Consider the following 23,625-nt stretch of genomic DNA (forward strand, 5'->3'; position numbering starts at 1 on the left):
ACCCGTTTCACTGTCCCACACTGCTACAGTTTTGTCTGTTGATGCTGGAAAAAGTATGCTGCCATCTGTGTTATAATCCAAATCTTCTTAATTTTTTGTCCCATCATCAAAATCATTAATATATTGTAAATAGTTGCGGCCCCAGCTCCGAGCCATGCGGCACTCCACTCGCCGCTGACTGCCATTCTGACAGGGACCTGTTAATTCCTACTCTTTGTTTCCTGTCTGCCAACCAATTCTCTATCCATGTCAATACCATACCCCAATCCCATATGCTCTAATTTTGCCCACTAATCTCCTGTGTGGGACCTTATCAAAATCTTTCTGAAAGTGCAGATACACTACATCCACTGGCTCTCCTTCATCCCTTTTACTTGTCACATCCTCAAAAAATTCCAGAAGATTAGTCAAGCATGATTTCCCCTTCATAAATCCATGCTGACTTGGACCAATCCTTTTACTGTTATCCAAATGCCCCATTATTACCTCTTTAATAATTGACTCCAGCATCTTTCCCACCACCGATGTCAGGCTAACTGGTCTGTAATTCCCTGTTTTCTACCTCGCTCCATTCTTGAAAAGTGGGATAACATTAGTTACCCTCCAATCCACAGGAACTGATCCTGAATCTATAGAACATTGTAAAATGATCACCAATGCATCCACGATTTCTAGAGCCACCTCCTTGAGTACCCTGGGATGCCGACCATCAGGCCCTGGATATTTATCAGCCTTTAGTTCCATCAGTCTACCCAATACTATTTCTCGCCTAATGCCAATTTCTTCAGTTCCTCTGTCTCCCTAGATCCTCTGTCCTCCAGTACATCTGGGAGATTGTTTGTGTCTTCCTTCGTGAAGGCAGAACCAAAGTAACTGTTCAACTCTTCTGCCATTTCCTTGTTCCCCATAATAATATCACCTGTTTCTTCCTTCAAGGAATGTGCATTTGTCTTTAATAAACGTTTTCTCTTAACATACTTAAATAAGCTTTTACTATCCTTCTTTATATTCTTGGCCAGCTTACCCTCGTACTTCATCTTTTCACCCCGTATTGCCTATTTTGTTACCTTCTGTTGTCCTTTGAAAGTTTCCCAATCCTCTGGTTTCCCGCTACTGTTTGTTATGTTGTACACCTTTGCTTTTAGTTTTATTCCATCCCTAACTTTCCTTGTCCGCCAAGGTTGCCTCTTACTCCCTTTAGAATCTTTCTTCCTCTTTGGAATGAAATGATCCTGCATCTTCTGGATTATGCCTAGAAATCTTCCTGCCATTGCTGTTCCTCCGTCATTCCTGCTAGGATTCTTTTCCAGTCAACCATGAAAGCTAACCCTGGACATTTTACAACATTTTCATACACATTTGCTGATACTGTATGTAAGAAGTATAATAGTTATGCTGTGGCTATTTTCCCACTATGTATTCCAAGTAGTCTAGACAAATATGAATTTACACTAAACTGCAAATAGTCTTTGATATTACAATTACTATCATTTTTTACATCTCAATGCACCTCAGACTTTAACAAAGATGAACATTTTGCCAAGGCAAAACATATGTCTCCTATTATTGTTTTGATATTGCAAAACAATTTAGCAAGCATGAAATTTGATATACGTTTTTCTTTGAGTGATGTTATAATGAACTCCCATTCAATACCCTCATCAAATGGTAAAGACTCTCCAAGCAGTTCAATAGGCCTGTCCGTTTGAGATGAACCAGTGAGACCAGTAAACGTTTCATTCCCCCGTTGGCTGTCATAGCTGAACCTTTTACAGGTTGCCAGGAGGTTGTCTGGAATAGAGAAATTGTGTTCCAGATGTGATAGGAGATCTGGTGCAGATCTCGATGGAAAGTAGGAAATTCATTCAAAGTTTCAGATCCTGTTTAATGTCCGGCAATACCAATTGGAAACGTGTGGGTGAAGGCCAAGGAGAGCATGGTGTTGTCCAAAGACATTTTGGCATATGTGGAACCATAACCGAGAAAAGGTGCATGGATTCGGGAGATACTCCCGAATAATTAAAGATCAGTTATCATTTATTTCAAAATCATACATTCTCTGCTTTTTTTTAATACTGGATTTGTAACTGCTGAAATTTCTCTTTCAGGCAGTCCTCAAGCCTTCCCATCTTCTGTCATGAATGTGAATGCTTCTTCCCATACCTATTCGTTCCACCCAACTAGTCCACACATCATTGCTGTGACCTTGACTCCAATCTCTGGCCTTACTCACAGTGCTTATATAAAAAAATTCAATTTCAGCATATTTAAAAACAATGGAAATCTATGTAAACTCCCTATGAGAAATCCTTAAGTTAAGAGGCACAACCAAACTTGCACTTGACTCAGTTTGCACTCCATTTGTAACACACCTTTCATGTAGCAAAGGTATCTTTCAGTCTATCAGGTAAGTTTTTTTTTTCCTGACTGCAAGCTGTGAAATAAGAATAGAACCAGGGAATATGATCCCATGTAACTAGATAAGGTGGAAAGACATTGGAGGAGTATGATGCAGTAACAATGTCTAGGTCTGCAGAATGTCCAAAGAGGACAAAGATGGATAGATTATCATTGTTGTAATTGTTAGTAATTAATTATACCTATTTTACTACTGCAATAAAAATAAAAACCTGGTTGCAGGATTCAAACATGAAACTGACAAAGATCATATGGCTGAGAGAAGAGGAAGGTAGGAGATGTGGTTATAGTTGACAAGGATTAAAAATTTAAGAGGTTTGCTTTGAAGTAGTGATGATGATAGATTGAAGGTCGACACAAAATGCTGGAGTAGCTCAGCCGGACAGACAGCATCTCCGGATAGATGGAATGGGTGACGTTTAGGGTCGAGACCATTCTTCAGACTGAGACTCAACGCCTTTTCATAACAATATCTATTACCAAATAAAATTTGGAAGATTAACCTGAATCTCACTGGTTAGAAAATGCATAATTGGAATATAGGCTACCCCAGGTTGCATAAGGGTTCGTGACAGATGTCACAGGCCAATTTCCCCGTAGTCGACAACATCTGTTTTTTATAGCTACCCATATATATTTTCTATAATTCTTTATTTCCAATAAATAATCAACTTAATATTATCCATAATTAAATGAATAGAATATATACTGTACTCGGTTATTAATAAACATAATTAAACATTTTATTATTAATATTATCTTGAAAGATGCTTTAAAAATGTGATAATTTACAAAGATTTTCGTGTCAGGTCATTTGTAAGCATGTACATGAGTGTGTCTCTCTCACAAACACACTCTTCAGGAATTTAATTTTAAAAGCAAATCGAGAAGCTCAAATTTGCAATGTGTTGATAGGATTTGCCAAGTTTTAGCTTTCCCTTTAAAAGATAAGCAAGATGAAAATAACTCATCATCAGCCACACCAATCTGCCAATCGTCAGCATCATTCCGTTGTCCTCAACTTCCCTTCTCTCAACCTCCCACCCAGTTGTTCTGAAGCATTAGGACCCCAATCCATTAAATACCAGGACATCCAGAAATCGGAGGTGCAAAGGGATTTGGGAGTGCTAGTGCAGGACTCCCAAAGAGTTAATTTGCAAGTCGAATCAGTAGTAAGGAAGACAAATTCAACACTAGCATTTATATCAAGAGGACTGGTATGCAAAAACAGAGATGTAATGCAAAGGCTCTGCAGGGCGCTGGTCAGGCCGTATTTGGAGAACTGCGAGCAAATTTGGGCCCCATATCTGAGGATGTGTAGGAAGGAACTACAGATGCTGGTTTAAACTGAAGATAGACACAAAAGCTGGAGCAACTCAGCGGGACAGGCATCATCTCTGGAGAGAAGGAATGGGTGACGTTTCGGGTCGAGATCCTTCTTCAGACTGGTTAGGCTTAAGGGAAACAAGAGATATAGACGGTCTGAAGAAGGATGTGGTGGCTCTGGAAAGGGTCCAGAGGATGTTTACAAGAATGATTCCAGGAATTAGTGGGTTAGCATACGATGAGCGTTTGACAGCACTGGGCCTCTACTTGCTGTGGTTTAGAAGGTTGACGGGGGACCTCATTGACACTTACAGAATAATAGAAGGTGTGGATGGAGTGGATGTGGAAAGGATGTTTCCACTGGTGGGAGAGTCAAGGACTAGTCATAGCCTCAGAATTAAAGGGCACTCTTTTAGAAAGGAGGTGCAGCGGTCGAGTTGCTGCCTTACGGCACTTGCAGCGCCGGAGACCCAGGTTTGATCCTGACTACGGATGCTGTCTGTACGGAGTTTGCATGTTCTCCCAGTGACCGCGTGGGTTTTCGCCGAGATCTTCGGTTTCCTCACACAATCCAAAGACGTACAGGTATGTCTGTCTGTGTGGATGTAATTATGTGAAGCACTTTGGGGTCAATGCAAGTTGACTAAAAATGTGCTATATAAATAAAGAAATTTAATTTGTAGGTTAATTGGCTTGGTGTGTGCAAATTGTCCCTAGTATGTGTAGGATAGTGCTAATGGGTGCGAATCGCTGGTCGGCGCAGACTCAGTGGGCTGAAGGGCCTGTTTCTGCACTGTATATCTAAACTAAACTAAAGGTGAGGAACTTATTTAGTCACAGGGTAGTTAATGTGGAACTCATTGCCACAGAGGCTGTGGAGGCTAAGTCAGTGGATATTTTTATGGCTGAGATAGACAAATTCTTGATTAGAATGGTTGTTAAAGGTTTATTGGGAGAAGGCAGGAAAATGGGATTAAATCAGCCAAGATTGAATGGCCCAATGGGCCAAATGGCTTAATTCTAGTCGTATAACTTGTGAACATGACATTTCATTGACTGTGCCAAAATACAAAATGTAACTAAAAGCAGGTACATTTCACATTGCCCTCCAAATATTGTATTGTATTGTACATTACAGACACATCTCAAACCTGTACTGTTTGTATATGATTCTCCTATGAGAAAACGGGGAATTATAGACCTGTTAGCCTGACATCGGTGGTGGGGAAGATGCTGGAGTCAATTATAAAAGATGAGATAGCCGCACATTTGGATAGCAGTAACAGGATCGGTCCGAGTCAGCATGGTTTTACAAAGGGGAAATCATGCTTGACTAATCTTCTGGAATTTTTTGAACATGTAACTCAGAAAATGGACAAGGGAGAGCCAGTGGATGTAGTGTACCTGGACTTTCAGAAAGCATTTGATAAGGTCCCACATAGGAGATTAGTGGGCAAAATTAGGGCACATGGTATTGGGGGTAGAGTGCTGGCATGGATAGAGAAGTGGTTGGCAGACAGCAATCAAAGAGTAGGGATTAACGGGTCCCTTTCAGAATGACAGGCAATGACTAGTGGGGTACCGTACCGCAAGGCTCGGTGCTGGGACCACAGCTATTTACAATATACACCAATGATTTGGATGAAGGGATTCAAAGTAACATTAGCAAATTTGCAGATGACACAAAGCTGGGTGGCAGTGTGAACTGTGAGGAGGATGCTATGAGAATGCAGGGTGACTTGGACAGGTTGGGGGAGTGGGCAGATGCATGGCAGATAAAGTTTAATGCAGATAAATGTGAGGTTATCCACTTTGGTAGCAAAAACAGGAAGGCAGATTACTATCTAAATGGCGTCAAGTTGGGAAAAGGGGAAGTACAACGGGATCTGGGGATCCTTGTACAGCAGTCTATGAAAGTAAGCATGCAGGTACAGTAATAATAATAATGGATGGGATTTATATAGCGCCTTTCTAATACTCAAGGCGCTTAGGCAGTGAAGAAAGCGAATGGCATGCTGGCCTTTATAACAAGAGGAATCGAATATAGGAGCAAAGAGGTCCTTCTGCAGTTGTACAGAGCCCTAGTGAGACCACACCTGGAGTATTGTGTGCAGTTTTGGTCTTTGAGGAAGGACATTCTTGCTATTGAGGGAGTGCAGCGTAGTTAATTCCCGGGATGGCGGGACTGTCATATGCTGAGAGAATGGAGCAGCTGGGCTTGTACACTCTGGAGTTTAGAAGAATGAGAGGAGATCTCATTGAAACAAATAAGATTGTTAAGGGCTTGGACACACTAGAGGCAGGAAACATGTTCCCGATGTTGGGGGAGTCCAGAACCAGCGGCCACAGTTTAAGAATAAGGAGTAAGCCATTTAGAACAGAGGCGAGGAAACACTTTTTCTCAAAGAGAGTGGTGAGTCTGTGGAATTCTCTGCCTCAGAGGGCGGTGGAGGCAGGTTCTCTGGATGCTTTCAAGAGAGAGCTGGATAGGGCTTAAAAATAGCAGAGTCAGGGGATATGGGGAGAAGGCAGGAACAGGGTACTGATTGTAGATGATCAGCCATGATCACATTGAATGGCGGTGCTGGCTTGAAGGGCCAAATGGCCTACTCCTGCACCTATTGTCTATTGACGGGAAGAGCTTGACTTTTAGTATCTTGGATATCCTGCCACTAACCATATTGGCTGCATTCGTCTGAAGACTGATGCAGCTTTACCAATTCGGTAGTTAATGTCGACCTCTACATCTCCATCTTCTGTGAACATGCTGCCAAGATAGGTAAATCTTGCGGCGTTTTCCATAAGTTCCCCATTATCAGTTGGTCTATTGGTTGCTGGTCTCCAGGTTGCATGGTCTTAGTCTTCTGCCAGCTGACCTTTAATCCAACCTTTGATGCATTCTCCTCCAGAGCAGTTGTCATCCCTTAAAGGGTGTGTCTCGACTCTGCTAGTAGTGTAATGTCATCGGCAAAATCTGTGAGGCATCTTCCTGTTCTCCACGGTATTCCAAAGTCAGGTTTGTTCATTGTCCTCCGCATGACATAGTCGATCATGACAATAAACAGTAAGAGGGATAGAAGGCAACCTTGTCTTACCCCTGTGACAATGTCAAAGAATTATGTGTTTCCTGATTCAACCTTGACCCAGCAACAGGATCTCTCGTAAAGGTTCTTGAAGATGTTTATGAAAGCCTCTGGGATGCCATACACTTTAAGAATTTGCCACAGGGTATCTCTATGTACACTGTCGAATGCCTTTTTGAATTCAACAAAGTTTATTAGTGTTGGCTTCTGAAATTCCAGGCATTGTTCTACCACATTTCGTAACGCAAAGATCTGTTCACTGCAGGATCTTCGCATGCGTAATCCTGCTTGTTCATCACGGAGTTTCATATCCAGAGCTGCTCTAAGACGATGTAGCAGTACAGAGCAGAGCACTTTTCCTGGGAATGAGAGCAACGGGATCCCTCTCCAGTTTCCACAGTCACTAAGATCTCCTTTCTTTGGCAATTTCACTATCACACCTTTCCTCCAATCTTCTGGTACACGTTTTTCTTACCAGCATGCATTACATAGCTTCGTGAGTTTCCCACTCAACGTTTCCCCTCCGCTCTTTAGAACTTCTGCTGGAATCTGTTTGAGGCCTGCTGTTTTGTTATTTTTCAGATTCTTAAATGCATTTGTAACTTTCGTTTCTGTGATTGGTCCAACCTCCACCTCTAGTTCTGGAGTATCTTCCTCTTCAGGGAAGACAAACAGTTCAGATGGTTCAGGTTGATTCAATATCTCTTTGTTCAACTCATTGCATGTTCGGCTCTTCTTCTGTCAGAAGTAATCTCCCGCTCTTGTCTTTTATGGGGGCACCAGAGCTACTACCGGGATCTCCCAGATCTCTGGCTATGCGGTAGAGTGTATGGATGTCATTTCTGTCCCTGGCTTCTTGTGCTTCTGCGCATTTGCTTTCTATCCAAGCTTTTTTTTAAATCTTTTCTGCATCTCCTCTTCACTAGTTTGTGTATTTGTCTATAATTTTCTGCCATTTCTTTCCTTTCTTCGGTTGTCCTTGCTCTCTCTCTCTCTCTCTCTTCTGCTTTATGTCTCAGCTTCTGTCAATCATCTCCCATGTGTCTGATCTTATCCAACTTTCTTTTCTGGTCCCACGTCTTCGGCCAAAACTGCCTCCTGAAAAGTTTACCACTGTTGTTCAATATCATCCCCTTCCTGAAACACATGGAACCTATTTATCGCTTCAAGTTTTAATTTCTTTGACATCTCTTCATCTTTCAGCTTTGCAATGTCATATGACATTGCAAAGCTAAAAGATAGTGGGAATGGGAAATTAAAATGGGAATTTAAATGGTTAGCAACCGGAAAATCCAGCAGTCCTTGGTAAGCCAAGCGTGAGTGTTCGGCGAAACTGTTACCTAGTCTATGCTGTGTCTCACTGATGTAAAGGAAGCAACCTTCGGAAAAGGAAACGCCAAATGTACGAGAAGAGGATAGAGGAGTTACATGTGAAGCTCTTTCTCACCTGGTAACATTCAAGTAGTTATATTCTATTTTGGATGGAAGTTAGCAGAAAGAAAATAGAATAGGGACAAATTGATTACTTTTTAAACAAGGGGATGACCATTGAGGTGCCATAAAGAGAATGATTACACAATACACAATACAATTTATTTGTCACTTGAACCTCATAGAGGCTCAAATGAAATGTTGTTTCTGCAGTCATACACACATGAAAAAAAAGACCCAAGACACAACACAATTTACACAGACATCTATCACAGCGCATCTCCTCCTCGCTGTGATGGAAGGCAAAAAAACTTATCTCTCCCCTGCACTCCCCATTCCCCTCCCGATGTCAGAGTCAAAGCCCCCGGCGGGCGATGGCAATTGTCCCGCGGCCATTAAAGCCACGCCGGGCGATGCAAGGCCACGCTCCGGGTCTTGTTGTTGGAGCCCCCGGCGGGCTCTAGCAAAGTCCCGCAGCCGTTGAAGCCGCGCCGGGCGGTGATGTAAGGCCCCGCTCCAGGTCATCCTCGACCCCGCGACTCGGGCGGGTGAAGTCGCCGTTGCAGAAGCCTCGAAAAGCGGTCTCCCACCAGGGACCCGCGGGCTCCCGATATTACTGTCTGCCAGACCTGCGGTAAGCCTCCGAACCTCCGGGGGTCGGGTCACAGCAGCGCGCCACCACCGCTCCTCCCGCTCCGGACTCGGCCAGCTCCATGATGGTGAGTAGCTCCGCAGCTCCGTGACTGGAGCCCCAGGACGTTCCTGCTGGAGGCCGCTCCACGTTGCAGCCCCAACGACAACGGAGACCCGACAGGGAAAAGGTCGGGTTCTCCGTGCAAGGGAAAGATTTAAAAAGTTTCCCCCCCCACCCCCCCCCCCCCCCCCCCCCCCACACACACACACACACACATACCCCATCAAAAAATAATAAAAACTACATTAAAACGGGACAAAAAATAACAAAAAGACAAACGGACTGCAGAGGCCGCTGCGACATGAGTCGCGCCGCCCACCGGGATTAGGATGAGAAGATCAAGTGTAACATCAATGTTTGTTGTGGAAGCAAAGCTAGATGGCAATTTGAGCTAGAAGAGACCTTGTGGGGATTTAGACAGTTTAACTGAATGGACAAGGACCTGGATTTGTGACATTGTGTAGAAAAATTGTAAGATCATTCAGTTTATTAATAAAAAATACCAAATTGATTTTATTTTTAAATGGGACTGAAAGATGTTGATTGAGTATCAACATCTTTCACTCATTTAAAAATAAAACCATGGTGTTCTTGTACATGAATTATTGAAAGTTAATAAGCAGGTTCAGTACATAATTAGAAGACACAAATATGTTGGCCTTTAAGTTTAGACAATTTGAGTGCATGAGTGGAGATGTCATGCTCTAATTCACTGGGAATATTGTGGACATGTCTGCTTTCCCTACCCAAGGAAGAATATATTTGCAATAAGCAGCATTTTACGAAGGTTAAGCAGATTGATTCCTTGGATGGCAGATTTATCACAAGGAATGTTACTTTTGCTACCACTTTTTAGGCAGAGTTCCAACCCCTCCCAATTTCCGAGTGAAAAATATGATGTTTCCCATGTATGGTATAACTATAAACAGGGATCACAGTCTCCAAGAAAGGGATCAACCATTCAGGAGAGAAATGAGAAGGTATTCCTCCAACTAGAAAGTAGTGAGTCTTAAAAATTCTCTCCCCAAGCAGAAAGCTCAGTCGCTGACTACAATCAAACCAGAGATTAATAACCTTTCAAATATTAAAACAATAAAGGAATATGTGGTTAATGAAGGAAAGTGATGTCAAGTTAAAAGATCAGCCATCTGATAAAATGACAAGGCAGGCACAAGGGGAAATGATCTGGTTCTGCATCTATTTATGTTCTTATTCCCATCACCAGACAGTGGCTTTGACTTTTGAGTTACACTTCCTATACATGTAAAAATGAGGACAATTTAAAGTTTTCAGAAAGTTAGTCAAAAGGCTCATGTTTAAAGGGGATAGCCTCAAATTTCTCACTGGTGAATTATCTAACTCAAGGTATTGGTCACTATATCTCCATGTATCAAATAAACATACAGCACCTTTGCTGTGTTCAAAATTACAGCTTAGAAGGATATTTTCCACCAATGCAAAGTTACTAATCAGTTCATTAACCTCCAGGGAGAATTAAATTTGTTACGTCTTCAGATAATCAACTGAATTAACATATTTAATGACACTGAGTAAATTGCTGAGCTTTTTTGTAGGTAAAAAAATATTTTGCAGATTATTTGGCAAAACATAATCAGGGGAATGTAGTCTGAAAACAGTTTTTCTTGGTGGCATTTCCCTGGTTCCCTGCACAGAGGTTTTTCTTTCAAGTCTGTCTATTTATCTTACAGCAACTGCCAACATGAAAACTTAATATTCTGAGGCAGCACCAAGTACAGGCAACCTGACATCAGAAGAAACCATTACAAATTTCTCACATGCCAAAACAAACAAGGCAAAAGGTCTCTGTTTAAAATCGCGCAGTGCGTTTTTCAGCTACATGTCCCTTATGGAAATGATTACCAGCAGGTACCTAACGTCTGAACAACTTCCAACACCCAATAATTTATTACACAAATCTGATCTTAACTGCATACTAAGGAATCCACAAAAACAAAAGCTTGTGAATTCAGGATCAAAATGACAAGATAGCATGGATGGGGGTGGTGGGGGTGGGTTCTGTCTGTTACACATCCACACTATTGCAGCAGATGTTGTCCAACTTCAGATCTGAAATGAAACCAGGAGGTAATCTGTCTTCATATAAATTCTGACCGATAACACACATTTCATACAACTTTTGAAGTACTGTGTTTTATTTGGCATTTCTTTTTGTATCCCTTCATCTCTTCACATCTGTGTAATCAGGCTGTTCTCTGTACTACTGACAGGTAGGAAAGCAAATCCAAGAATGCAAAGTTAAACCTCTTTAAGTTTGGGATGCCAATTGTTTGTTTACAGGCAATATGCTTGCCCTACTTTCCTCAACCCAATTAGTATAATCAAGTAAAATGTTCACATCTTGAAGTATAAAAATAGTATTGGCATCATGATAACAGTATTTTAATCAGCAACCCAGAATTGCTAAAAGCCTGTGGAGCGGGAAGTGCAATAGAAACACTTATTCATGCTACACAGTCAGTTTCTTTATACTGTATTTTAACACCATTTACCCAACTGCGTGGTGAAAATGAGACACCAGAAGTACAGACTCCATCCTTCATCGTGCTGAGGTCAGGGAATGTTTTGTGCACAGCTTTTAAATGCAAAATGAGGTGCAATGTATTTTAAATCTCAAGAGCAGTTCTTTTGTGGCACTTTGAATCATAATATTTCCACTAACCTCCAACAGACAGGATAACCTTGCCTCCATATCCTTGCTCATGAAAGAAATATTTCAATCTAGGTAACTGCATAAAACGTATGTTACCTAAGGCATGAGTGGGGTGAGCTGGTGTTCAGGTAAGAGCTTCGTCAATAGCTCTCACTGCTAAGATTGGGTGATCAAATAAAATTGGCAAATCACTAAGCTGGGATGCTAATGATAAATAATTCAACAGTTGCTAATAAACAGACTCATATTGTAAAATGACAGTCAATGAACTGAGGTATTTCACCAGGTTAACTCCAGGAAGCAATTAATATTGGTAGTTTCTCTCTTCTCCAATAACTATTTACTCAGTAAATGATTCCTTTGGTGAAAGAGTGGCTAGACAAACAAATTATTTTCTCTGGAAAGGAGGCTGAGGGGAGCTCTGATAGGTATACATAATTATGAGAGGCACAGAAAACAGTCAGAGCCTTTATCCCCAGATGGAAGTTGAAAAGACAATAGCGTTTCAGAAAAGGGCAATAGCGTTATAATGAAAGGGGCAAAATTAAAAGGACAACTGCGGAGCAAGTTTTCTTTTACGCAGGGAGTGGTGGGTGCCTGGAAAGTGGTGCCGGGAGTGGTGATGGAGGCAGATATGATAGTGGCATTTAAGGGGCTTTTAGCAATGCAGACGGATATGCAGAGAATGGAGGGATACCAATCACATGCAGGCAGAGATTAGTTTTAATTTGGCCATCATGTTCAACACAGACATTGTGCACCAGAGAACCTATTCATATGCTATGCCGTTTTATGCTCTATGTAAATATGAGGATTTGTTACCCTAAAGCGGATCAATAATCTTAATTGCTTACTGTGTTTGTTGGATCTTCTTGCAATATTCCATCGTACATCTTGTTGGCATCTTCATACCTTAAGAAAGATGAATTAAATAATCTTGTCACACGATCAAGTATTTAGATGCATCAAATACTTCTAATTATCAAGTGGTAGACTCAGGTTGTGTTAATTATCAGCTTGTGCTTAATGCCAAATGGGCAGGATCTTTTCCCATTTGCCAATTAGCTACTTCAAAGAGTTTCAAAGCAACAAGCCCCATCAAATCCCGAAACATATTTTACACGAAGATGCTTCGATCCTTTACATGGTCCTAACTCTTGCTCTTCTGTGGCGGACTAAATCAGTTCTCAAGTACCTTTCAAGGGATTCAAATCGCATGCCAGTCAATCGCTTCACTCTGTGGCTGCCTGGAAACTGTTTGCGAAGTTCATGTAGACATTGCTGTGGACAGGGAAAGCAGCAGTAGAAGTTCAGTTTTGCATTCCCCTCTGACACCCTTCACTGCACTTACAATTGTTTAATAATCAAGCAACAAGAAGCTGCACACACCATTTCTATCTCTGTAAACTACAATTTATTAACATAGTCAAATAATAGGCAATAAATGCTGGCCTTGCCACCAGCAATCAAATTCTGAAACATGAATGCAGAAAATTTCCATTATGTTTTACTTTGACTTATTGAACTATTTACTGTATATTTTTTAAATACTGATTTTTCCCACTCAATTAAGATGAAAGAAATATTGTGCACATGGAACATGGAACAGATGGATTACATGCCATCAGCCCCTCTTTCGTCATTAGACACAAACAATATAAATTAGAGCTTACCATAGAACTCATTCAAAGACAAAGCTAACGATAGGAGTGATTTGTGAAATTAATACCAATGTTCTTTGTTTCAGGCACTCTGTGCAATTTACTATTTTTGCAGGCAGTGCAGATGAACAAGCCACTACAGGAAAGATTTGATTGCATTGGAGAGGAGGCAGAAGAGATTCATGAGGATGTTGCCAGGATTAGAAAATTACAGCTGCAAAGACGGGGTGGACTGTGGTTGTTTTCTTTGGAACAAAGAGGCTGAAGGGAGAGTTTAATTCCAGAATTTATGCTCGATAACAAATGTGCACAACCTCATTCTTGATCTGCCAATTAGCTGTTTCAAAGAATATCAAAGCAAAGTGAACCCTTTAAATCATAATTTTATGGTGGGGAAAGATACATTTGTTTTACAAATGTTTTTAACCCTCTCAATATTCCAACTCTAATCCGCCTGAGTTGAATTGGACAAGTTTTCAGTTCCTTTCAAAAGATTCAAATCAGTGGCCAGTTGATCACTTCACTCGGTGTATAAATCTGCCAGGGGTCAGAGGGTAAATAAGAAGCACCTATTTCCTGACCAAGAGGTCAAAGACCAAGGGTTAGAGAGATTTCATTGACAGAATTACATGAGGAGGAAATATTTTTGCTTCAGTAATTAATAAGGGTTGGAACTCTGGCTGAAAATGTGGTGGGGGAATCTTATCCCTTCCGAAACATATTGAGGTGTACTTGAACAGTTGAGACCTGCAATACTAGAAGATGGAAATGTCCAGGTTGCTGTTACTACAGGATTGCACCTGGAACGACTGCCTCCCATGGCTATCTAGACCTCTCTTCTTCCCATCCCATCCTGCTTCCTGTAAGGACTCAAAGGTTCAAAGGTTCAAAGGTTGATTTATTGTCACATACACCTAGATGTAGTGAAATTCCTTTTGCCAATGCAGCACATAAAAAAGAATACAAACATAACAATAATAAATAGCTTTAACATAAAAACATCCCCCCACAATGGTTCCCATTATGGGGGAAGGCACAAAGTCCAGTCCCATCCCCAATGTCCACCCATAGTCGGGCCTATTGAGGCCTTCACAGTTGCCTCTACGGAGGCCCGATGTTCCAGGCCGTCCTCGCCGGGTGATGATGTTCCGGCGTCGGGAGAGCCCTCTCAGCGGCATGGGAACCCTGGAACGGCCGCCTCCCTACTCGAGACCGTGGCTTCCGGAGCCGACAAGGCCGCGCCGAATGGAGCTCAACTGGCGATCTCGTCGCGAGATCCCAGGCTCCCGATGTAAAGTTCAGCGCCGCCGCCCGCAGCTCCGCGATGTTTTTAACGCCGGTCCCAGCTCACCGGAGTTCCAGCGCGGCGACCCAGGCAAGGCACCGCCCGCCCCGCAATGGCGCTCCAGCGCTGCACCGCCGTCCTCACACCCGCAGCTCCGCCGCCGCTGCCGATGCCGGTGCCGGCGCCGCCGATGCCGGTGCCGAGACTCCGGGCGGTCCCCTCGCTCCTCGGACCCGCAGCTCCGCAGCCGCCGCCGCCGATGCTCCGGGCGGTCCCCTCAGGAAATACCGCTCCAGGCCCGCTGGTAGGCCGCGAGGACGGGTCGAAAGTGCAGCCCGGAGAAAAGCTGCATCTCCGACCAGGTAGGGACCCTGAAAATTACTTTCCCCTCCCCACACATAAAAAAGCTAGAACTCCTTTAAAACAAAACACTAAACTAACTAAAAATAAGAAAAAAGAAATGAAAAACAGACAGCTGCAGGCTAGGCAGGTCGGCAACTCTCCATCCCCTACTCCCAATTCCTCCGTCTACGCTGCATCGGAAATGTCCTAATTCTTTAGGGAACGGGGGTTCCCCTCCCCTACTATAGATGAGGCTCTCACCAGGGTCTCTTCCATACCCCGTAACACTGCTCTCTCTCCCTATCCCCCCACTCGTAAACAAGGGCAGAGTCCCCCTAGTCCTCACCTTTCACCCCACTCGCCATCACATACAACTAATAGTCCTCCGTCATTTTCGCCACCTCCAACGTGACCCCATCACTCGCCACATCTTCCTATCTCCCCCCGTCTGCTTTCCGCAAAGACCGCTCCCTCCGTAACTCCCTGGTCAATTCTTCCCTTTCCTCCCGCACCACCCCCTCCCCGGGCACTTTCCCTTGCAACCGCAAGAGGTGCTACACCTGTTGCTTTACCTCCCCCCTCGACTCCATTCAAGGACCCAAGCAGTCGTTCCAGGTGCGACAGAGGTTCACCTGCATCTCCTCCAACCTCATCTATTGCATCCGCTGCTCTAGATGTCAGCTGCTCTACATCGGTGAGACCAAGCGTAGGTTTGGCGATCGTTTCACCGAACACCTCCGCTCGGTCCGTATTAACCAACCTGACCTCCCGATGACTCAGCACTTTAACTCCCCCTCCCATTCCAAATCCGACCTTTCTGTCCTGGGCCTCCTCTATGGGCAGAGTGAGCACCACCGGAAATTGGAGGAGCAGCACCTCATATTCCGCTTGGGCAGTCTGCACCCTAGTGGCATAAACATTGAATTCACCAATTTCCGGTAGCCCTTGCTGTCTCCTCCCCTTCTCAGCTCTCCCTCAGTCCTCGGGCTCCTCTTCCTTTTTCCTTTCTTCTCCCCATCCCTCCCCCCCCCCCCCCCCCCCCCTACTGGGTCTGAAGAAGGGTTTTGGCCTGAAACGTTGCCTATTTACTTCGCTCCATAGATGCTGCTGCACCCGCTGAGTTTCTCCAGCACTTTAGTTAGGTATGTTGCAAAGCCTACCTGAAGCGTCGCTGAATATCTGCCGCTGAGGTTGTGCGCGATTTTGGCGCCGTTTAGAGGGGGGCGGGTTTAAAACGCGATTTTCTCTAAGCTGTTCCAATCGAAAATGTTCAGCCTAGTTAATTATTAACGAAAAATCGCTGGAAGACCCCGTCGCAAAAGCTATTATTAGGTTTAAAGGCCTTGAATAATAGTTATAGTAGTTTAAAAATCAATCTTTAAACCCGCGACCGTCAGCAACCGCAGGGTCTCATAAAGAAAATAGCAGAAGTTAGGTTGTATATTTTTACATTCAAAAGGGCTTCTAAAGATCCTTTTATACAAAGTTTAATATTGCGAGTAGCTCAATTTGGGCCCATTATATCGCGCAGTATTTTTCTCGGCATTTGAGGCACAAATCTACCGCAATGTGAACGTTCTAAACCAGCGCGTTCCACAGGGACCCACTGGAAAGCTGATTTAAATGGGCATTTATTTACAGCAATTGAACACTGAATTCCTTCCATTTGGCCTATAAATTAATGTAAATGAGATTTTAAAATCATGTTTTATTGTGAATTATTTGTGAATATTATTTGGACATTTAGGCTATTTAAAAATGTTAATCATTTATTAAGAAATGGATAGATGTTTAGATCTAGTAATTGAAGTCTGAAATTAGCTACAATTAGGTAACTAACTAATTATATGCTTTAATTTCAGGTCATCCAAGTAAGATTATTTTATATTTGTTTCAGAATGCTTCAATCTATGATAACTGAAAATTTCATTCAGTTCTCTTAATTTTTAAGAAAGTTATGGGCTTTTGACTGTTCACGATCACAACTTTTTTGTTATGTCCATAGAAAATCAATAGGGAACAAGATGCTCATTTCCGAGTATGAAAATGGCCATAACTTTTTAAATACTTGAGATATGAAAGTGAATTAGATGTCAAATTAAACTTATTTTTATGCTTTATCTGATGGGATAAATTACAGACTTGATTTTTAAAATCTCAAAATTTTGTAACATTGCTACTTTAGTCTACCTTCGATTTTCCAGCATCTGCAGTTCCTTCTTAACCACTATTTCTAAAATAGGCCTGGTGAATTCTAATCTACAACAGCCAACAATTTGGATTGGGCCTCTTGGAATCTCAAGCTGTTCAGCTTCAGATTCACAATTTCAGCACAAACAATTTACATTTACACAAAAGCAGATAAACAATACCTACAACATAAAATAGAAAATCCCAGGAATAACTGAACTGCAGCACATTTTGAACATTTTGTGCTTTTCTATATATATTTGGGTCTGCACCGTCAAGGCTATGTGCATAAAATGTCTCAACACAAAATAGTGAATGAACGAAAGGGATCATATCAACTTTTAGAATCTTAAATAACTTGAATTTCAGTAAAATTAATACATATACCATATCATTATATTCCAAAACTTAAAAAAACAGAACGAAAGATCTGGGAAATGTTCCTGAATGGTAATGGTACCTACCATTGCCAAGTTGTCACGACTGAGGTCAAGGGCAGCAATCATCACTTGTTCATAAATTATCCAAACTGTATGCAGAAAAATATTAAACACAGGAAAAAAAAAAAATTACCATTAAAATTATACTATAAAAAAACATGCTTTTTTATAAAATCTTACAGGAGGCATCTTCAGAAAAAAATTACAAACACTAATTAAATTTACTGTTCACACAAGATTAAAGAGAGCAAAAGAGGAGAATGAGATGGAAACAATGATAAAGTTTGTGAAAATTACAGGTAGGAAAATGGGATAAAGCTTGAGAGAGAGAGATTCATTAAAAGGGATTTGAAAATGAATGGTGTGCCTCAAAACACTATCCATTCAACTATTTGAATGCAGAAATATTATAACCTTTTGTTTCATGACAGCTAAAATTATTTCAAAAAATACCACAGATCAAGCAAAGTTGCTACTGTGCAGATAAATATTACTGAAATGGAATAGAAAACAATATTTCAAGAATCCCTAGAGTTAGGAGTGGTTCCTGAAGATTGGAAAATTGTGAATATTACCCTGCTGTACAAGAAGGGAGCAAAGCAGAAGAGCGGAAACTATAGGCCGATTAGCCTGACAAGCGGTTGGTAAGATTTTAGAGTCAATTATAAAGGATGAGGTAACGCAGTACTTGGAAGTTCACAATAAAATAGGCCAAAGTCAACATGGTTCTGTGAAGGGAAGATCTTGCCTGACAAATCTGCTGGAGTTCTTTGAGGAAGTTGAGGAGGGATAGAGAGAAAGGAAAAGGAGGTAGGGTTAGATTCTCCTGATTAGAGAGGAGATTAACGCAATGGAAAGGAAGGACATTAGTTTGGAGGATGTGGAATCGGTATGGGTAGAGCTGCGAAACACTAAGGGGCAGAAAACGCTGGTGGGTGTTGTGTACAGGCCACCTAACAGTAGTAGTGAAGTTGGAGATGGTATCAAACAGGAAATTAGAAATGCGTGCGACAAAGGCAAAACCGTTATAATGGGTGACTTCAATCTACATATAGATTGGGTGAATCAAATTGGCAGGGGTGCTGAGGAAGAGGATTTCTTGGAATGTATGCGGGATAGTTATCTAAATCAACATGTAGAGGAACCAACGAGAGAGCAGGCTATTTTAGACTGGGTATTGAGTAATGAGGACGGGTTAGTTAGCAGTCTTGTTGTACGTGCCCCCTTGGGCAAGAGTGACCATAATATGGTTGAGTTCTTCATTAGGATGGAGAGTGACATTGTTAATTCAGAAACAATGGTTCTGAACTTAAAGAAAGGTAACTTTGAGGGTATGAGACGTGAATTGGCCAAGATTGACTGGCAATTAATTCTAAAAGGGTTGACGGTGGATATGCAATGGAAGACATTTAAAGACTGCATGGATGAACTACAAAAATTGTTCATCCCAGTTTGGCAAAAGAATAAATCAGGGAAGGTAGTGCATCCGTGTATAACAAGGGAAATCAGGGATAGTATCAAAGCGAAGGATGATGCGTACAAATTAGCCAGAAAAAGCAGCATACCGGAGGACTGGGAGAAATTCAGAGACCAGCAGAGGAGGACAAAGGGCTTAATTAGGAAAGGAAAAATAGATTATGAAAGAAAACTGGCAGGGAACATAAAAACTGACTGCAAAAGTTTTTATAGATATGTGAAAAGAAAGAGATTAGTTAAAACAAATGTAGGTCCCTTGCAGTCAGAAACAAGTGAGTTGATCATGGGGAACAAGGATATGGCGGACCAATTGAATAACTACTTTGGTTCTGTCTTCACTAAGGAAGACATAAATAATCTGCCGGAAATAGCAGGGGACCGCGGATCAAAGGAGTTGGAGGAATTGAGTGAAATCCAGGTTAGCCGGGAAGTGGTGTTGGGTAAATTGAATGGATTAAAGGCCGATAAATCCCCAGGGCCAGATAGGCTGCATCCCAGAGTACTTAAGGAAGTAGCTCCAGAAATAGTGGATGCATTAGTAATAATCTTTCAAAACTCTTTAGATTCTGGAGTAGTTCCTGAGGATTGGCGGGTAGCAAACGTAACCCCACTTTTTAAGAAGGGAGGGAGAGAGAAAACGGGGAATTACAGACCAGTTAGTCTAACATCGGTAGTGGGGAAACTGCTAGAGTCAGTTATTAAAGATGGGATAGCAGCACATTTGGAAAGTGGTGAAATCATTGGACAAAGTCAGCATGGATTTACAAAAGGTAAATCATGTCTGACGAATCTTATAGAATTTTTCGAGGATGTAACTAGTAGCGTGGATAGGGGAGAACCCGTGGATGTGGTGTATCTGGACTTCCAGAAGGCTTTCGACAAGGTCCCACATAAGAGATTAGTATACAAACTTAAAGCACACGGCATTGGGGGTTCAGTATTGATGTGGATAGAGAACTGGCTGGCAAACAGGAAGCAAAGAGTAGGAATAAACGGGTCCTTTTCACAATGGCAGGCAGTGACTAGTATTAATGATCTGGATGAGGGAATTGAAGGCAATATCTCCAAGTTTGCGGATGACACTAAGCTGGGGGGCAGTGTTAGTTGTGAGGAGGATGCTAGGAGACTGCAAGGTGACTTGGATAGGCTGGGTGAGTGGGCAAATGTTTGGCAGATGCAGTATAATGTGGATAAATGTGAGGTTATCCATTTTGGTGGCAAAAACAGGAAAGCAGACTATTATCTAAATGGTGGCCGACTAGGAAAAGGGGAGATGCAGCGAGACCTGGGTGTCATGGTACACCAGTCATTGAAAGTGGGCATGCAGGTGCAGCAGGCAGTAAAGAAAGCGAATGGTATGTTAGCTTTCATAGCAAAAGGATTTGAGTATAGGAGCAGGGAGGTTCTACTGCAGTTGTACAGGGTCTTGGTGAGACCACACCTGGAGTATTGCGTACAGTTTTGGTCTCCAAATCTGAGGAAGGACATTATTGCCATAGAGGGAGTGCAGAGAAGGTTCACCAGACTGATTCCTGGGATGTCAGGACTGTCTTATGAAGAAAGACTGGATAGACTTGGTTTATACTCTCTAGAATTTAGGAGATTGAGAGGGGATCTTATAGAAACTTACAAAATTCTTAAGGGGTTGGACAGGCTAGATGCAGGAAAATTGCTCCCGATGTTGGGGAAGTCCAGGACAAGGGGTCACAGCTTAAGGATAAGGGGGAAATCCTTTAAAACCGAGATGAGAAGAACTTTTTTCACACAGAGAGTGGTGAATCTCTGGAACTCTCTGCCACAGAGGGTAGTCGAGGCCAGTTCATTGGCTATATTTAAGAGGGAGTTAGATGTGGCCCTTGTGGCTAAGGGGATCAGAGGGTATGGAGAGAAGGCAGGTACGGGATACTGAGTTGGATGATCAGCCATGATCATATTGAATGGTGGTGCAGGCTCGAAGGGCCGAATGGCCTACTCCTGCACCTAATTTCTATGTTTCTATGTTTCTATGTTAATAGCAGGACAGACAGAGGGGAGGTTGTAGATGTTGTTTAGGTAGATTTTCAGAAGGCCTTTGATAAGGTGCCGCACGTCAGGCTGCAAGGGAAGTTGAAAGCCCATGGTATTAAATCATAGATAGCAGGTAGACAAAAATGCTGGAGAAACTCAGCGGGTGAGGCAGCATCTGTGGAGCGAAGGAATAGGTGACGTTTCTGGTAAAGAACCTTCTTCAGCTACCACATTTTACGACCACATCATGGACAGCAGGTTCGCTGGATGGCAGAAGGCAAAGAGTTGTAATAAAAGGCGCTTTTTTCGGTTGGCTGCCAGTGACTAGAGGAGTTCCGCACTGGTTGGTGTGGGGGCCGCTTCTCTTCACGTTGTACTGTATATTAATGATTTGGATAAGGGGATTGAAAGCTTTGAGACCAAATTCGCAGATGATGCTAAGATTGGTGAAGGGGTAGGCAGTGTAGAGGAAGCAAAGACTCTGCAGAAGGACTTGGACAGGTTAGGAGAGTAGGCATAGAAGTGGCAGATGAAATTCAGTATAGCAAAGTGCGGAGTCATGCATTTTGGTAATAAGAATAAAGGCATAGATTATTTTCTAAACGGAGAGAGAATCCAGAAATCGGAGGTGTAACGGGACTTGGGAGGGCTGGTGCAGGACTTCCAAAAAGTTAATTTGCAAGGAAGGCAAATTCAATGCTAGCATTTATATCAAGAGGAATGGAATACAAAAACAGAGATGTAATACTGAGGCTCTATAAGGCGCTGGTCAGGCCGCATTTGGAGTACTGTGAGAAAACTTGGGCTCCATGTCTGAGGAAGGATGTGCTGAGTCTGGAGAGGATCCAGAGGAGGTTTACAAGAATGATTCCAAGAATGAGTGGGTTAGCATATGATGAGCATTTGACAGCACTGGGCCTCGTCTCGCTGGAGTTTAGAAGTTTGAAGGGGGACCTCATTGAAACTTACAGAATAATGAAAGGCATAGATAGAGTGGATGTGGAAAGGATGTTTCCACTGGTGGGAGAGTCTAGGACCAGAGGTCATAGCATCAGAATTAAAGGGCGCTCTTTTAGAAAGAAAGTGAGGAAGAACTTTTTTAGTGAGAGGGTAGTTAATCTGTGCAACTCATTGATGGCCCGGTTATACTTGGGCTGTGGAGGCCAAGTCAGTGGATATTTTTAAGGCAGAGATAGTCAAATTCTCGATTAGAACGGGTGTCAGGGGTTATGGGGTGAAGGCAGGAAATTGAGATTAGAAGGCAGAGATCAGCCATGATTGAATGGCGGAGAGGACCCAATGGGCTGAATGGCCTAATTCTACTATAACTTGGGTATTGGTTCAATTCTCTAACAGGAATAATTGTGTTTTCAAAGTGACAGTAATGCGCTATCCTAGTTGGAAAGGGGTATGTGTAAATGTTACACAATTTAATATAAGCTACAGTTATTGTGCCTCTGTGTGCGTGCCAGTGTGTGCATGTCCGTGCAGACTCCTGCATGCTGTGTTTACCACCAGAGGCAGTGTGGTCTGCTTTATTTTCTGGGTTGATACAGATTTCAATGTTATGTAAATATCTGGAGCCTTGTACCCAGATTGGTTAAATGCTATAAAACATATGTGAACAATAACATTCTCACACAATGCCAGATTTAGCTGTGTTGGGCACAGAGTTATGAAAGACAATTCACACACTCAGGTACTGGATTGATGCAACCAATTATGTCAGAGGTTATCCTTTACTGCCACATACCGTGTGCTCTCCTCTTTTCAGCATGTTTCTGAACAAGGATAAAATCAAAAACCCTTGTTCCAAATATATGTAGAGGATATACTTAATAGTGATAATTATCTCTTCTTTTAGAGTACTAGTGTTGTATGTCAGCTGTGTCTCAGGATGTAGAAATATTTAGTTCCATTGCAGCCAACCTTGAGCATAAAGACCCAGCCTCATAATCTAATGCAATATCAAGGGAGTACTGCACTGTCACAGGTTCCATTTTACAATGGAAACATCAAATCAAGACTCACCTATCCTCATGTCCATGCAAAATATCCTATGATGTGATTGCTTAGAAGAACTTGGGAGCTCTGTCTTTGTTTATTCATCATCCAACATCCAACATCCTATTACTAAAACTGATCTTCTACTCTTCCGGTTTGCGTTGTTTTTAAGTCTGCGCAAAAACGGTACCCTATATCTAGGTATGTTACAATACTTACCTTCAGCGGCACTGCAATTCAGCCACTGGCCGTGTGCGCGAATTTGGCGCCTTTGAGGGGGGGGGGGTTAAAACACGTTTTTTTCCTACCTTGTCCTGGAATATATTTGGTTGGAGTGCAAGCTTTTGCTGAAGAATCGTTCCAACGGCCGTTCTGTGTATTTTTTTTTAAATCGTCCGACAAGTTCAGCGCTGGAGTCAATTTAAAATCAGCTTCTAAAGCTGTCAATGCCGACAACGGGGACCGATTTCAGGTATGGGACAGGTAAAGGAAAGCCGTTTATTTTATGTATAAAAGTACTCCTTAAGAGGCCTTTAATTCACATTTTAAGTTGCAAAACGGTGATTTTTCCCCCAT

The 23,625-nt window shown here is 42.3% G+C and overlaps 1 protein-coding gene across 2 annotated transcripts in view; it reads right to left on the reverse strand.

Annotated features, from left to right (window-relative positions):
* emc2 (ER membrane protein complex subunit 2) overlaps positions 1-23,625 on the reverse strand; it is a 160,676-nt gene that overhangs the window by 88,998 nt on the left and 48,053 nt on the right. For both annotated transcript variants that reach the window (XM_033019126.1, XM_033019128.1), the window contains exons 3-5: positions 17,587-17,651; positions 12,840-12,925; positions 12,499-12,556 (exon numbers count right to left, since the gene is read on the reverse strand). In XM_033019126.1, the coding sequence (XP_032875017.1) occupies positions 12,499-12,556; positions 12,840-12,925; positions 17,587-17,651 (209 nt within the window). The remainder of the gene's footprint in view (positions 1-12,498; positions 12,557-12,839; positions 12,926-17,586; positions 17,652-23,625) is intronic.

This window comes from Amblyraja radiata, chromosome 4 (assembly GCF_010909765.2).
Source record: "Amblyraja radiata isolate CabotCenter1 chromosome 4, sAmbRad1.1.pri, whole genome shotgun sequence".
Lineage (NCBI taxonomy): Eukaryota > Metazoa > Chordata > Chondrichthyes > Rajiformes > Rajidae > Amblyraja > Amblyraja radiata.